At 41.6% G+C, this 16890-nt stretch overlaps 1 protein-coding gene across 1 annotated transcript in view; it reads left to right on the forward strand.

Annotated features, from left to right (window-relative positions):
* fras1 (Fraser extracellular matrix complex subunit 1) overlaps window positions 1-16890 on the forward strand; it is a 398900-nt gene that overhangs the window by 288745 nt on the left and 93265 nt on the right. The window contains exons 52-54 of the mRNA XM_041181003.1: window positions 5419-5569; window positions 7307-7466; window positions 11775-11943. Of these exons, the coding sequence (XP_041036937.1) occupies window positions 5419-5569; window positions 7307-7466; window positions 11775-11943 (480 nt within the window). The remainder of the gene's footprint in view (window positions 1-5418; window positions 5570-7306; window positions 7467-11774; window positions 11944-16890) is intronic.

Raw genomic sequence — 16890 nt, forward strand, 5'->3', positions numbered from 1 at the left:
TAGTGGAGCTCTATTGTATTTTGTTGTAATTAGCAATTTTACTGCAAAAACCATTTCCAAATAAGGGGAAAATCACTTAATGTATGAATGGAGGCTTTGTTTAGCTTTGATATTTTTGACTCAGTTTGCTTCCGAAGGCTCCTGGATGTGGGGGATTCTCATTATTCCTGACGAAAGCCTTTAGGTTTTAGTGAGCGTTAACATATAAGAAATAGAGCTGGTGGAGGCCATTTGGGGCTTCGAGCCTCTTTGCTATTCAATAAGATCTTGGCTGATCTCCTACTCAACTCCATCCTTCCACACTATCCCCATATCCTTTATTTCCCTTAGTATCCAAAAAAGTATTGACCTATATCTTGAATATATTGAATGACTGAGCATCCACAGCTCTCTGCGATGCATTAGGAGCCTTTAAGGAGGATTTGGATAAATAGTTGGAGAAAATGCAGGGATTATGGGGTAATACCAAGGTAGTAGAACTAACTGGATTGCTCTTCTAAAGAACTGGCATACACTCGATGCTAAGTGTACTTTAACATTATAAGCCTCTTCTTTTGATCTAATAATATTGTTAACTCCTCTTGTTAGCCATAGTTAGATCACTTTTTCTGCAAGGTTTATGTGCGGAAAAGGAATGTATATTTGTTGCAAATTTTGGCCCAAATTTTCTAGTCTCTAGATCATTAGAAACTGGACGTACGAATCAAGATGCATGTCGGAACCCTGCAAAAGTCCTAACTTGCTGACCTCCATGGGAATTGTCCGGGAAGTTTCAGCTTCTGATGGCCAATTTCCCGGCTCCCCTGGACCCCCTGTGAATGTCTCAGGCTCTGAGCTAAAGCCGGACACTTCGGACAGTTCTGTGGAACTTATCTGGATAGTTATCCAGGAAACATTAGACAGAAAAAACTTAGAACAACTCTTGGGTAGCTCCAGAGCTGACACCCCCCCACAATCCCCCCCCGGCCGGCCGCCCACCCCCCCCCCCCCCCCCCCCCCCCCCCCCCCCACCACCACCACCAATCTCAACCACCCCTCCCAACCACCCTATTACCCCACTGAGCCTTTGACTAACCCCCCGACCTGGTCTTACGACCCTTCCCGACTATATCTGACTATCTCCCACCACCTGACTAACAACCTGCCCAGACTACCCCTCCTGACCAGACCTGACTATCCCCCACCACCCAACTACACACCCAAACCAAACTGACTTCCCCAACCCACCTACCCACTCTCCCACCTACCCAGCTATCCACCTCACCCACCTGCCACACTTATCTATCTACCACCTGCCATGTCACCCATCCTACCCCCCCTGCCCATTCATTCATTCAATCATTCATTCACCCATTCGCCCATTCACTAACAGTCACATTGGACATTTAAACTTACCATAAGGCAGCTGGTGTCGTAAAAATGGGGCGCTGTGACGGAGCTCTTTGAGGGATGCTGCATTTCACATTTCTGGTAGAGCCAGGCTCAGGAGATGTGGCAAGAAATAAGGAGCAGCATTGAGGCAGGGCAAATTTCGAGTGGAGCAGCAATCCGGTGATTATTGACACTCCTTGAGCGATCCAGGCCCACGTTTAATTCCATAAATGTTAGCCATTGCTTGTCTACCATCATGACTTTTAATGTAGTTTCCCAATCTACCTTAGCCAACTTGCCCCTCATACCTATGTAGTTTGCTTTGTTTCATGATGTGCTTAGATAGATCTTTTGCTTTGCTAAGTAGCAATTTACTGGGTAAACTGTTGAACATATATTTCTCATTGACTAAAATCTCAAGTTACTGATGGGAGTAAACAGTTGTATATAAGGTACAAAGATAAGGAAGGAGCATTGCTTACATTTCACTATGCAATACTTGGAAAAATGGGACTTAATTACAGGATCTGGCAGATGCAGTTTACCATTCCATCCAAATAAATCATTTTTTGCAGCTGAAAATTAATTATCAATGTTGTCACTGTCCTGTCCGTTACCGGATAATCTTTCTATTGCCTGTTCCATTTCTTGGCAGGTTGTAATACTAACATTACAGAGATCCAGTTTATTTATCAGGATAAGTTTTAATTTGACCATCCATATTAAAATAAATAAATAATAAAAGGAAAGTTATCTGAAAGTCTACAAGCAGGTGAAGAAAGAAGTGGGAGTCTGGGGTCATTAATAAGTAGAAGAAGTATTGGGAACGAAAAAGGAACCGTTTAACTTAAGTAAGAGTAAAAGCTACAAATCAGGTGAAAACAGTGCTGACGGTGGATCTGAGACAGAGAGCCATCCGGTGGCCATAGTGTGCAATTGCATTGTGGCATCGAAATAGGAAGAATGAGGGGGAAATGTAGAAGTCAGGATTTATAGTGACAAAAGTTGAAGAGAAAGCTTAGCCAAAAAAATGGCATGACAACAGGAATTTAGGTAGTGAACTTTCATCACTCTCTTAAGTCACTCTTAATTTTAATCAAAATATAGTTATCCCTACATTTATTCTAATTCATCGGATGTCTTGAATTTGTATCTGACTGGCTGATTATAATATGATTGTCTCACAGCACCGATTTCCATTTTCTGTAGAGCTGCAGCAGACCAAGTAAGCTTAAGACAAACTTAAAAACAAAGTAATAGTTCCAGTAAGTTCCAGTAAACCTAAGGCATTTTAAACTTTTTAAGCACTGACTTCTACAATTAGTGTAATTTATGCCTTCAACATAACAACAGCAACTTGCATTTATGTAGCATCAAACATAGGTATGGAGGGACGAGGTCATTTAAAACAAAGCTAAGAATTTTTAAATCGCAGCTTTGCTTAAATGAGAGTCAGTGTGTTTACACCTCTTTGTTGAATGCACAAAATCTTAAATAACCTAATTTAGCTCCTTCTTTCCCAGGAAAATACCAGTCCTGTTGTCCCCAACTTGTTAATTCACTTGTCAAATCAAATAAACTCAGGGTTTCTGATCTGCAACCAGATCTCTAATTGGCTCAAGCACTCATTTAAGTAACACTGAGCACCTACATTCTGGGCAGAATTTTCTCTTTGGCGTGTGGGGGCGGGCCCCACACGCTGACGTGTAAAATGACGCGCGGTGACGTTTGGCGTGCAGCCTGACATCACCGTGCGCCATTCTGATCTTCCATTCAGCGGGCATGCTCCGGAGGCAGCAGCGCACCCACTGAACTGCCAAAGGCTTGTTAACGCCATTAATAAACTAATTGATCAGGCTACCTGTCCAACCTTAAGGTCGGTGGGCAGGTAAAGAGCCCAAGCGGCCCTTACATTTTTCATGAAACCTCATCCATGGACGGGATGAGGTCTCGTGAAAGTTTTATTGAATAAGTAGAATTTTTTTCGAGAATTCTTAAACATATCCCAGCTCATGTGACATTTTCACATGAGGGGATATGTCGGAATGATTTTTATCGTTTCTTTTCTGAAACTTTAAAACTGAACTTAAAATCTCCCTGAGGCAAGGAGCTGCCTCAGGGAGATTGCTGCACTCTTTCGCGTGCATGCATGAAAGAGTGCAGGCCCAGACTCTCCCTCCTCCCCCCGCCCGCACAGGTAATGCTGAGCGCCTCTGGGTGCGCGGCCTTAATTGGCCCGCCCATGTAAAATGGCAGCATGCAGCCGGTCGCGGGCAGTGGTCAGCTCCCTGCCCGCCCACACCCGCTCCTGACCAGCCCGCCCGACAGGGAGAAAATTCTCCCCAGCTATAACAGAATTTTTTTTTGTTTTAAATGCAAATAAAGTTTGATAACCCTGTCTGAACCAATGTACAATTTCATATAAATAAACATGAAACTATAAATAAAAACCTATAAAGAATAAATAAAAACTATAAATAAATTTGAACTCAGAGATAGAAAAACAGATTTCCTGCTGGTTTCTTTTTTGAATGATGATAGCACTATAATAAAACAAACTTGAGTAAATGGATGCATCATTTAAATTTGTGTTAAAAGCTAAGATTAACACAGATTAAGGCCTGGATTTTCCCTGAATTGGGCTGACTCTTGAGGCATTTAAAAATGATGATTGAGCCCCGATTCTTGAATTCCCACCCTCTTTCATAACGCCAGCAGTTTTCGCCAGCTTGGTTTAAGGGTGCAGATTGTAGCCCACACGCTGCACTCCTGAGCTGGTGGGTTCCATTGTAGGGGTAGGCAACTCGTTCAACCCCTGCCACCTAATTTTGGTGGAGGTGGGCCAGATTCTCCATGATCCATGGTTCACGGGCCCTCAGAGGAGTCGTGAATCATGGTCTGGATTCGGGAACCTTTTCGAAGCACCTCCTTGCTCCTTCCATGCTCCTCGTACCCCTTCCATGCCCTCCATGGCCACTCACCCACCACTCATTGGTTCGTATATAGTACATACTGGGTGAGTGAGCGTGAACGGGGCATGTAAGGGCCATGGGGTTGGCATGGGAGAAATGGGGAGTGGGAGGTGGCTGATGGGGTATGAGGAGTGGTATCTAGAGAACCTAACAGCTTTTAAAACAACTGGACAATGTCCCAGAGAACTGAGGCAGGCCTTCTAAAAGCCCGTCTGGGCACCACCGGCCCCCGTGGCTGCCTCTGATCTGCTTCTAGGCTTGGTGTCCCAACTCAATCCTGCCCCTGCGTCCCCGGAGTAAAAATAGCATGTGACAGAGCTCTTTAAATCAAAGCGGGTGTACTGAGTTGAAAAACCTGGCCCTGATTTTTTTAATCGTGTGAGTAATTTTTTAATTGCTAGACGAGCTGAATTTATATTATTATATTTATGTAATAAAAACAATAAGATTCAATTTTGATTGAATTATCTTTTTAAATAATGCATGTGGTACAAAAAGATTTCTTGATAGCAAACCACTGCATATAAAATTTAATGCAGCTGTGGGCACTACCCTACACAGTTGAGCACAAGTGTCTGAAGTCCTGTACAGCCGTGGAATAAATGTCAGATGACTATTGCCGGGCCTAATAGGATGAGAATTGCTAGCTCAAAGGATCATAATCATTTATTCCATATGTTTAAGTTTGCTCTGTTTCTGAATTCAACAGCACATTTATCTCCTGAAACAGTTCCTGGAACAGAATTCCAATTATATGCACTTTGCTGTAAACACAAAAAACAGAAATTTTCTTGGAGACCCTCCTACTCTGCCCTCTTCACTTAAGCACAAATTCAGTAGAAAATCCAGGGAGACACGTAAACAGATTTTCTGCCGAAGTCAAGGCTGGAGAGAGAAGCATTGAGGAAATTTTTGGCAAATATTGAAACATAACTCAAGGGAATTATTATACACTGATTTATTTATACCGATATACTTAAATTAAAATACATTTCCATACAAAATTTATAAAATTTAAATATATTATTATTTTATTTTGCATATTTTCTGTGAAATAATGATCCTTCTAATTCAGGCCATTAACCTGATCACTAAGAGGGAACTATTGACCATGGATCCTGACACTGAAGACAAGCAGCTGATTTATGAGATTACCACAGAACCAAAGCATGGGCACCTGGAAAGCAAACTGAGGCCTGCAATCCCCCTGAAGACTTTCACACAAGGTGAGTTCTTGTGCATTATTTCTGTTGATCCTCATATGCAAACAGAGTAAGCTGTTTAAGACCAGAGTGGTACACTGTAGCATACAAAACATGGTGGCACTGGTGACTCCTTTATTTGAAAGAGGGTAGAGACTAAATCATCACTCACTTTGTACATTTTAGTCAATGTACTTCTTCCTGCATTGTACAGTTATTCCAGGTGTTACTCAGTTGGCTTTGAGTGTGTAACAAGTAGGGTAGATTGCACAATGTTTAGCACCATTTGCAACTCTTCAGAACTGAGGCAGTCATGTCAATATGCAGCAAGGCCTGGAGAATATTCAGGCTTGGGTTGATAAGTGGAAGTAACATTTGTGCTACACAAGTGCCAGGCAATGACCGTCTCCAACAAGAGAGAATCTAACCATCTCCCTTGACATTCAGTGGCAGTACCATCGCTCAGTCTCCTGCTTTCATCATGTTGAATGTAGGTCACCATTGATCAGAATATTATGAACATATAATATAGGAGCAGAAGTAGGCCATTCAGCCCCTCAAGCCTGCTCCATCATTCTAATTTTGTGTAATAATCTTTTGTGTGGCACCTTATCAAGTGCTTTTTTGAAAATCCAAGTGCACTACACCAACTGGTTTGCAAGGATAATACCAGAAACTGAGAGAATATACCTGTCAGGAAAGACAGAACATTTTTGGATCTTTTCTCTCGAAATGAGAAGGTTGAGGCATGAACTGATAGAGGCCTTTAAGATTAATGACTTAGCTAAGGGGACAGTGAATATATCTAAGTTTCCTGGCAATATACAGCTAGTGGGAAAGTAAGTGGACGCAAAGAGCCTGCAGAGGGATATGAACAGATTGGGAGTGTGGACAAGAACATTGCAGATAGAATACTATGTGACAAAGTGTGAAGCTTTAAACTTTAGTAGGAAAACTGAAAAGCAGAATATTTCTTGAATGGTGAGATACTGGAAATATTTGTATTCAGAGAGACTTGGCTGTCCTTGTAAATGAGTCACAGAAGGTTAACGTGCAAATACAGCATGCAATTAGGAAGGCAAATGATATGTTAGCTTTTGTTGCAAAGGGATTGGAGCATATGAGTAAAGAGGTCTTACTACAATTATCAAGAGCATTAGTGAGACCACACCTGAATACTGTGTCAGTTTTGGTCTCCTTACCTAAGGAAGAACATATTTGTCCTATGGGAATGCAACAAAGGTTCTTTCAACTGGGATGAGGGGATTGTCCTGTGAGGAGAGGTTGAGCAGAGTAGCCCTATATTCCTATGAAATGAGAGGCGGTTGATAGGGTAAATGCTGAAAAAATATTACCCCTGGCTAGGGAACGTAGAACACGGTCACTCTTTCAGAATAAAGGGTCAGCCATTTAGAAGTGAGATGAGGAGAAATTTCTTTATTCAGAGGGTTGTGAATCTTTGGAGAGATGTGAATCCTCAATCATTGAGTGTATTCAATACAGGTCGATAGATTTTTGGATGCTAAGTGAATTAGGGGAAATGGGGATACTTATTGAAGAGCTCTTGAAACTGTACACACATTGGTCTTCAGCCAGGAGTGCACTGGAAAGGCCTTTTTGGTAAACTGTTATTCCATTTAGCATTGTGCAAATCTACTGACTTTCAACAGTACTTTTGAAAACATGTGTGAAGGATAAGACTTTAAGAATTATGTATATTTTATGTGTAATTTGCTCTGTGTAAATTTTGTTTTCTTGCAGAGGATATTAACTTGGGTTTGGTCAGCTACATTTTAAATGAAGATAAGATTCAAAAGACTATGGACACATTCAAGTTTTTGGTGAAAGATAGCAAACCTAATATTGTCAGTGATAATGTGTTCCACATCCAGTGGTCTCTAATCAGCTTTGAATACACCAGGTTGGCATCCTTTTATATACTGTTGTTTTATTTCCTGCATCTTCCAACTTTAGAACAGTAACCACACTACAAAAGTGTCCCATTAGTTGTGAAGTACTTTGGGTTGTTCTGAAAGCCACTATATAAGTGCAGCCAAATGCACAAACATTGAAATTGAGGCTGCACTGTTTTACAGGAACTTCCATGACCCACATAACCTTGACTCATTTTCCTGTGTCAAGATTAGCAGCTATTCAGGACTACAGCATGTGAGAAAAATTGAGGTGATCTTGTAATGTAATTAGTGCTGCAGCAAGTGGAGAGGTAGAAAGGAGTTAATGGAGTGAAAAAGCCCTGAAGACTCCCAGGCTTCTCGGGGTAATTCTCTCGTGGAGAGAAAAAAGGATACAAGTTACCTGTCTCCCTCTATTCAATGACTTAGGGGATCCTGCCACCACTGGTGCAAGGACAAGCATCACCCTTGTACTGAAGATGGCAGAGACAGCAGTGGTGAGAAGAAAAGTCTGGTGACTTGCCAAACCCTGCCTCTAAGCCAGAATTTACAAGTGGCCAGTGGTGAAGGGATGGACATTGGCTGCTTTGATAGAGGTGGGGAGAGCAAAATTGCGGTCGCTATCCTGCATATTTTTGCTAGGATGCTAAAGGAAAATCCAACCAAAAAGCCCTCACAACAAAGTGGCTCATCCAACACAAACAAATCTTCAAGAATCAGGATCCTTAACTAGATGTCAAAGGAGGAGATAGAGATGAGGGGCAGCTGGCTTCACTACAGTGCAGATGGCAAGCTGAGGTTTCAGAAGGTTTTCACCCTGCAGTTACAGAGAGTTCAGCAGGAGGGAGTGTGTAACTCCAGGCAAACTAAGAGGACCAAGTGAGCACTACAGGAATCCGCTGTGAGTGTGGTATTCACAAACCAGTATTCCGTGTCCACTATCAGTGAGGATGATGATATATTAGAGAAGTACACGCAGAAGCAAAGCCTCATGACTGTGAGAGACTTGTTTGCATGGGTAGGAGGGCACAGATAGGATGGGTGGCATAAGGAATTGTAGAAAGGCATTTGTTATAGGGGATTCGATAGTCAGGGAAATTGACAGGCATTTTTGCAACCGCAGATGTGCTTCCCGAATGATGTGTTGCCTCCCTGGTGCCAGGCAACAGGATCTCACTGAATCAGTGTAGCACATTCTCTGAGGGGAACAAAGATTGGCCAAAACGCTAGTAAATGAGTAATTGCAGGCCTTCAAGGTAGAGATAGTTCAAGTATAAACCAAGGCTATAAGGAAGAGAGATGGAGCAGCCAAAGCTTAGAAATCTCTAGGGGTAGAATCTTTGGCTCGGCGAGTGGGGCAGGGCCTGCTCGCCGAGGTGTAAAATGATGCATGGTGACTATCATCCTCACTGATAGTGGACACGGAATACTGGTTTGTGAATACCACACTCACAGCGGATTCCTGTAGTGCTCACTTGGTCCTCTTAGTTTGCCTGGAGTTACACACTCCCTCCTGCTGAACTCTCTGTAACTGCAGGGTGAAAACCTTCTGAAACCTCAGCTTGCCATCTGCACTGTAGTGAAGCCAGCTGCCCCTCATCTCTATATGAATAGCTATGAAGCCTATTCATAGTTCATCACTGATGTATTTCTCTCAGACCACAAAAGGTAACTGGTGATTATCATGTTTGAAGAAGCAGAGCATCTTCAGCTCACGGAAGACCCTCTTACAGGAGGCCATTTAAAAGCTAATAAAGCAATTAGCTGAACAGCCCGTCCAACCTTAAGGTTGGCAGGCAGGCGAAAGAGTCCAGGTGGCTTTTGTATCTTTCATGGAACCTCATCCATGGGCGGGATGAGGTTTCATAAACGTTTTTATAATGTTTGAAAAAATTTTATTAAAATTAGTGGACATGCTCATGTGACAGTTTCACATGAGGGGACATCTCCTTAAATTTTTAAAAAATCTTTATTCAGTGTTTTATAAGTGAAAGTAATCTCTCTAAGGCACCACGATTCAGGCAACCCCCCCCACTCACATGCACAGGGAGCACTCAGCGCTTCTGGGCACACGTCATGCTGGGCAGGCCTTAATTGGCCCACCCACATAAAATGGCGGCATCCAGCCGATTGGGGGTGCCGATCGGCTGTGCGCATGCCCGCCCCCACACAACCCCCCCAACAGGGAGAAAATTCTCCCCAGAATGTAAGAAACCTAACAAGAGACGATTGGCTACTAAAGAGAAGCAAAAGTAGGGGAATGTTTAGGAAATAATGACCATGCTTTAAGATAATAGTCAAGGAGGACATAATTATGTTGAAGGCCATGATTTTGAGGGGCTGAGAATATAGCTCATGAAAGTAAAATGGATCACAGTTTTGGCAAGCAATAATGTAGACCAGCAATGGAAAACATTTCACATAAGTGTTCAATGGCTAGGAAAAATATATTCCAGTAAAAGCATGAACATGCTAAACACTAAAGAGACATCATGGGTAAATAAAGACATAAGGAAAAAGTTTAGTTTAGGAAAGAGATATATTAAGTATATGGAAAGTGAGAGAATATGATAAGGAAGAATGCAAAAAGATTAGGAATTAAGTCAAAGAAACAATTAGGAAAGCAAAGAGGAACTATGAAAATAAATTATCAAGGAATATAAAGCAAAAGTGTAAAATATTCTACAGGCACATAAATTAAAAATGCAAATTGAGATGTGAATAATTTTTCCAAGTGATGGACAGGATAGTAGAGGAAGTAGAGAAATAATGTTAAACTTGAATCGAACCTTGCTTAGACCACACTTGGAGTACTGTGTACATTTCTGGTTGCTTCTGGACACTGAGGCACTGGAGAAGATGCAAAAAAGGTTTGCAAGAATGATACCAGAAAAGCAAGGTTATACCAATCAGGAAAGAATGCACAGGTTGGACCTCTTTTCCTTTGAAAAGAGAAGGCTGAGGGGTGACCTAATAGAGGTCTTTAAAATCATGAAAAGCTTTGATAGAGTAAACACTGAAAGAGTACCTTCACTTGTGGGGAAGAGCAGAACTGAAGGCCATCAATATAAGATAGTTACTAAGAAAGCCAAGAGGGAATTCAGAAGAAACATTTTTACCTAGACATCGATGTGGAACTTTCTACCACAAAAGTGATTGAGGCAAATGGCATTTAAGGGGAGGCTAGATGAGGGAGAAGGGAATAGAGGGTTCTGTTAACAGATTTAGGTATGGATGAGATGGTTGCTGATGGAAGCAAGAGTGAAAATAGCAGATGTTCTTACCACAATCTTTCAATCCTTCTCAGATTAATTTAGGTTAACAGAATACGAGCACCAGGTTTGTAAACTTAATAAGTAAATAACTGTTTATTGAACAACTGTTGTTAACCAATGGCAAAAGAAAGAAATATAAACTGCTAATTTCTAACACTGTAACTTAAACTCTACCCCCTTCTTCAATCCCTATACACACACACACACACACACACACACACATATAATACAAAAGACACACAAAACATGGATTTTAAGGGTGGGAAAGAACATTTCGATAGCACCAATTCCGGAGTACAGGATTTGATGGGTTGATTTTGATCGATGTCTTCCTAACTCCTTTCAGTTCTTGTTGATGACACAAAGTGGTCTTCCAGCACTTTCAGTCTTTATTTCACTGGTTGAGCATTTGCCTTTCAATGTCTAACAGTTGTTTTCCCCTTTTTCTTTTTATAGGGGTATCCTCACAGATCAGGTTATAGAGCTATGAGGAAGAGAGATTTTTAGATGCTTTCTCTTTGCAGGCCAGGAGCTTTCTGCTGCACTGTTACCACACAAAAGCCTGACAACCTGATCAGGAGCCAATTAAAATGCTGTTGTCAGGCATGCTTCTTGGTCCAGAACTCCTTTCTGGCACCATCCTGAAACATTGTATATATCTCTTGTCCTGTTCTTGTGGACATGTTCTTTAAACTGCAGCCATTGTAATCCTATCACAGTCCAACAGAAAATAAACAGATATGTTCTTTACAACAGTCCAACAGAAATAGAAAGAAATGTTCCTTACAGTTTCAGCCAAACCCTCCATATTCCCTAGTGTTAGTTAACTCAGTGAAGCCCCTCTCCCCTCCACACCAACATTATATAAATGATTAACTATCAATAGTTAATGTCTTCATTATTAAATGTCTAATTGTCATCTTCATGTCTATTTCTTGTATTATATTTTTGATTATTCTTTGAGTTTGTTTATTGGCATAAGGACAATGATTGTGTTTTCTTAAACAAAAAACCTGATCTCAGCCATTGTCCTGTTTTCAGTTACAATGTCAGTGAAAAGGCAGGCTCTGTGAGCGTCACAGTGAAGAGGACTGGGAACCTCAATCAGTATGCCATTGTGCTGTGCCGTACTGAACAGGGGTCAGCAACTTCTACTTCTGGAGCTGGCTCAAAGCTGGGCCAACAGGATTATGTAGAGTACGCAGGGCAGGTATGTGCAAGATTGATATGTACAGTGTACTAGATATGTATTTGGTGTCAACAGAATAAGTAAATGATGAAATAATATCTGATGGTTGCTTGTCTGAACTTGTTCCTTTAAATTTTTTTAAATGTTTTTTTGCATTGACAGCTAAGTGCTTCTTTCTGATGCAAAGTTGGATGGATGCCGGGTATGCACAAAAGGTGGATGCAGAAAGTCAGAAAATTTAAAGGGAAGGTTTGCTGGGGCTGGTCCTGATCTGTCACTGTAACTTCACACTGAGTTTCGAACACATTTCTATTGAGTTAATGGCAGTGGGGCAGGAGCAGTTCCCAGGAAATATTTTCCGGCAATCACAAATTTTAGCAAAAAAATAAACACGGACATACGTGGGAAAAAGATACTTGATATTTGCACCTACTTTTTTACTAAAACTTTCAAATAGTGGAAATTGCACCCCGAAGGAAGCAAAAATTCTACCAAGCAGCCTTGGGTTAATCTTGCAATCTAGATTCTCCATTCCTGGTATTGTTTAGTGGCTTTTGCTCATTTTAACTACTGGTGGTGGCGAAAGCAAACAATTTTTCATTGGCTGTAATATTTGAATGTAAAGGAGAATCGGTTAGGACATAAAACAGGAAGCAAATTTGATATCACCTGTTTTACTCCATCGCTCAATAAAATGAAAGCATGTTACTTGCAGCCAATTTCCAATGATCAGCTTATTTGCATAGCTTCATATGCAGTTTTAGATGAACACAATGAATACAGTAGCAGTGGGAGTAGAAAATTGTGCATAAATAAAATTTGAAAAGAAGGATCAGACTTAGAAAATATCTCAACCCAGTATCTGCCTTTACTAAAGCTGAAGTGGAAGAGACTACAAAGTGATTGGTGAAAATGAAGGGAGAGGAAGCCCAAGGGTAGAATCGTATGTCCCTGCTAGAGTCGGGTGTGCTAGGTGGTGTGAGCAGACAATATGGCGAGAAGGCCAAAATTCAGTTTCACAACTTTGTCAAACCGGTTTGCGATTGTCTGCTCAGCCGGTCAGTGGCGGGCCGTGTTTCCCACCATCGGACATCAGAAACCTCATTGTAATACATCTGCATTTCATGATAAAGCTAGCACACCAGACTCATCCCCCCCACGCTGGATTGTCAGCCAATCATGCCGACGTGTTTCACAACTGCGCATAAGTGACGCGCACCTGGCGAGCTGCCCTTTGCTCGGGACATTGAGGTTTGTTTGCCTATCTTGCTTTGGGCAGCACTCGCAGTCATCAGCACAAGGCCCTAGTACTAGGATAGAAGGGAACTGTCCGTTGGGACGGGCTTCACTTGAGCCAGACTGGGACCAGTGTCCTGGCAAATCGAATAACTAGGGCTATAGAGAGGGCTTTAAACTAAATAGACTGGGTAGGATTCTGGAGAGGGGATACATAGGCTTACAAGACAAAAGTATATGGCAGCCTTGCGGGGCAGCTATTTAGATAGTAATACCCAGAGTGTGACAGGAAGGGACACAGTGTACAAACATTAAAAAAACAGCAGCAATTATAAGGTCAAAGGAGCAAAAAATAGTAAAAAGGCAAAAATGAATGGTTCTTTATTTAAATGCACGTAGTACTTGGAACAATATAAATGATTTAACAGCACAAATAGGTGTTAATTTATATGAGTTTATAGCTATTACAGAGACATGGTTACAAGGAGATCAAAGCTGAGAACTAAATATTCAGGGGTATGTGACTTTTCGAAGGACAGGCAGGAAGGAAAAGGCGGTGGGGTAGCTTTATTAGTACAAGATGGAATAAGTATGATAGCAAGAAATGATCTTGGATCGGAAGATGTAGAGTCCTTATGGGTGGAGGTAAGAAATAACAAGGGGAATAAGATACAGGTGGGAGTAGTCTATTGGCCCCCTAACAGTAGCTATACTGTAGGACAAAAAATAAATCAGGAGATAATGAGGGCATGTAAAAAAGGCAGTACATTAATCATGAGTGACTTTAATCTTCTTGTAGATTGGGAAAATCAAATTAGCAGAGGCAGCCACAAGCAAGAATTTATAGAGTGTAATTGGGACAGTTTCCTCGAACAGTATGTTGTGGATCCAACCAGGGATCAAGCTATTTTGGATCTGGTAATGTGTAATGAGGCAGGTTTAGTAAATGATCTCAGAGTAAAAGATCCCCAAGGAAACAGTGACCATAACATGGTAGAATTTTGCATTCAGTTTGAGAGTGAGAAACTTGGGTTGGAAACAACTATGGTAAACTTAAATAAGGGTAATTACAATGGAATGAGGGCAGAGTTGGCTGGAATGGACAGGAGTTTAGCAGAAAAGACGGTTGATGAACAATGGCAGATGTTTAAGAAAATATTTCATGACTCAAAAAAAAGATCTATCACAGTGAAGAAGAAGGATTCTAGGAAGGGGATAAGTCAACCATGGTTAACCAAGGAAGTTAAGGATAGTATCAAATTGAAAGAAAAAACATACAATGCAGCAAAGATTAATGGTAAGCCAGATGTTTGGGAAAGTTTTAAAAAATAACAAAAAATGTCCAAAAAAAAAAGAGGGAGAACATAAACTTTGAGGGTAAACTAGCAAGTAATGTAACAATGGACAGTAAGATTTTCTTTAAATATATAAAAAGGAAGAGAAAGCCAAAGTGAACATAGGCTCCTTAGAGAATGAGGCTGGGCAAGTAATAATGGGGAACCAGGAAATGGCAGAGGAGTTGAATAAGTACTTTGCATCAGTCTTCATGGTAGAAGACATTAATAGCATTCTGAAAATACTATATACTCAAGGGGCGGGAAGAAATAAATACAACAGCTATTACTAGTGAAAAGGTACTAGGGAAACTAATGGGGCTAAAGGCTGATATGTCCCCTGGACCTGATAGGTTGCACCCTAGGATATTGAAGGAAGTAGCTACAGAGATAGTGGATGGACTGGTAGTAATTTTGCAAGAATCCTTAGATTCTGGAAGAGTTCCAGAGGATTAGAAGACTGTCAATGTAACACCCTTATTCAAAAAGGGAAGCAGACAAAAAGCAAGTAAGTATAGGTCAGTTAGCTTCACATCTGTCATTGGGAAAATATTAGCATCTATTATAAGGGATGTAATAGCAGAGCATTTAGAAATGCATAATATAATCAGGCAGAATCAGCATGGCTTCATGAAGGGGAAATCATGCCTGACAAATTTATTAGAATTCTTTGAGGAGGTAAAAAGCAGGATAGATAAAGGTGGACCAGTAGATGTAATGTATTTGGATTTCCAAAAGGTGTTCGATAAGGTACAGCACATAAGGCTACTTAACATGATAAGAGCTCATGGTGCTGGGGGCAGTATATGAGCATGGATCGAGGATTGGCTAATTAACAGAAGACAGAGAGCTAGGATAAGGCGGGGGGGGGAGCATTTCAGGATGATAATCTATAACTATTGGAGTGCCACATGGATCAGTGCTGGGGCCACAGTTATTTACAATATATATTAATGACTTGGATGAGGGAAGTGAACGTACTATTGCCAAGTTTGCGGATGACAAAAATAAGTAGAAAGGCAAGCTGTGAGGATGATACAAAGAGTCTACAGAGGGATATAGACAGGTTAAGTGAGTGGGCAAAAACCTGGCAGATGGAATATAATGTGGGAAAATGTGAGGTAATGCACTTTGGCAGGAAGAATAGAGGAGCTGAATATTATTTAAATGGAGAAAGATTGCAGAGAGCAGCAGAGAGGGATTTGGGGGTCATTGTGCATGAATCACAAAAAGCCAACATATAAATTCAGCAGGTAATAGGGAAGGCAAATAGAATGTTGGCCTTTATTTCAAAGGGTTTGGATTATAAAAATAGAGAAGTCTTGTTAAAACTCTGCAAGGCACTAGTTAGACCACACCTATAATATTGTGAACAGTTTTGGTCCCCTTTTATAAGGAAAGATATACTGGCATTGGAGGCAGTCCAGAGAAGGTTCACTAGGTTGATCGCAGGTATGGAGAGATTTTCTTATGAGGAGAGGTTGAGTAGCTTGGTCCTGTACTCACTAGAGTTTAGAAGAATGTGAGGTGAACTTACTGAAACATAAGAGATTCCTAAGGGGCTTGACAGGGTAGAGGCTGAGAGGTTGTTTCCTCTTGTGGGAGAGTCTAGGATCAGAGGACATAATCTCAGAGTAAGGGGTGGCCCATCTAAGACAGAGATGAGGAAGAATTTTTCTCTTAGAGGGTAGTGAATCTGTGGAATTCCTTACTGCAGAGGGCTGTAGAGGCTGGGTCGTTAAGTATATTCAAGGCTGAGATGGACAGATTTTTAATCAGTAAGGGAATCAAGGGTTATGGGTAAAAGGCAGGAAAGTGGAGTTGAGGATTATCAGATCAGTCGTGATCTTCTTGAATGGCGGAGCAGACTTAATGGGTCAAATGGCCTACTTCTGCTCCTACATCTTATGGACATCCCAGCACTTTTAGGGGGAGAAGCAGCCTCAAGCAAGGGAAGAGGCTGCAGCGTGAGGGCTGTACTGAGGAAGGGGGGTATCCCATTGGTTGTGTGGGGGCACAAGTTGATTTGTGCAAGTGGCCTCAAGATGTTGAGGACTAAGGAGGCAGTCTCCAGAGGAACTGAGGCCAGGTGGAGATGTAAGGGTGTGTTTGAAAGAGTGAATGGTGATGCCCCTTGAGCTGGTGGTGAATGAGATGCCAGTGAATGTGTGATGGGCTTGAGTGTGTGAGTTTAGAGTGATGAGTTGGTTGCCTTACCCTGGTGGCACAGATGAGACCATTCATCCTCTATCTGCATTGGATGGCCAACCTCTTCTATGCAGCATTGCACTGATCACCATTGCCATTGCCTACCAAGCCAAGAGTTGCTGCCCTCCTGTGGCCAAAGCCAGGTAGGGGACATCACGCCGGGTCTCCACAGTGTCCAAAAGGCACTCGA

This window comes from Carcharodon carcharias, chromosome 1 (genome assembly GCF_017639515.1).
Source record: "Carcharodon carcharias isolate sCarCar2 chromosome 1, sCarCar2.pri, whole genome shotgun sequence".
NCBI lineage: Eukaryota > Metazoa > Chordata > Chondrichthyes > Lamniformes > Lamnidae > Carcharodon > Carcharodon carcharias.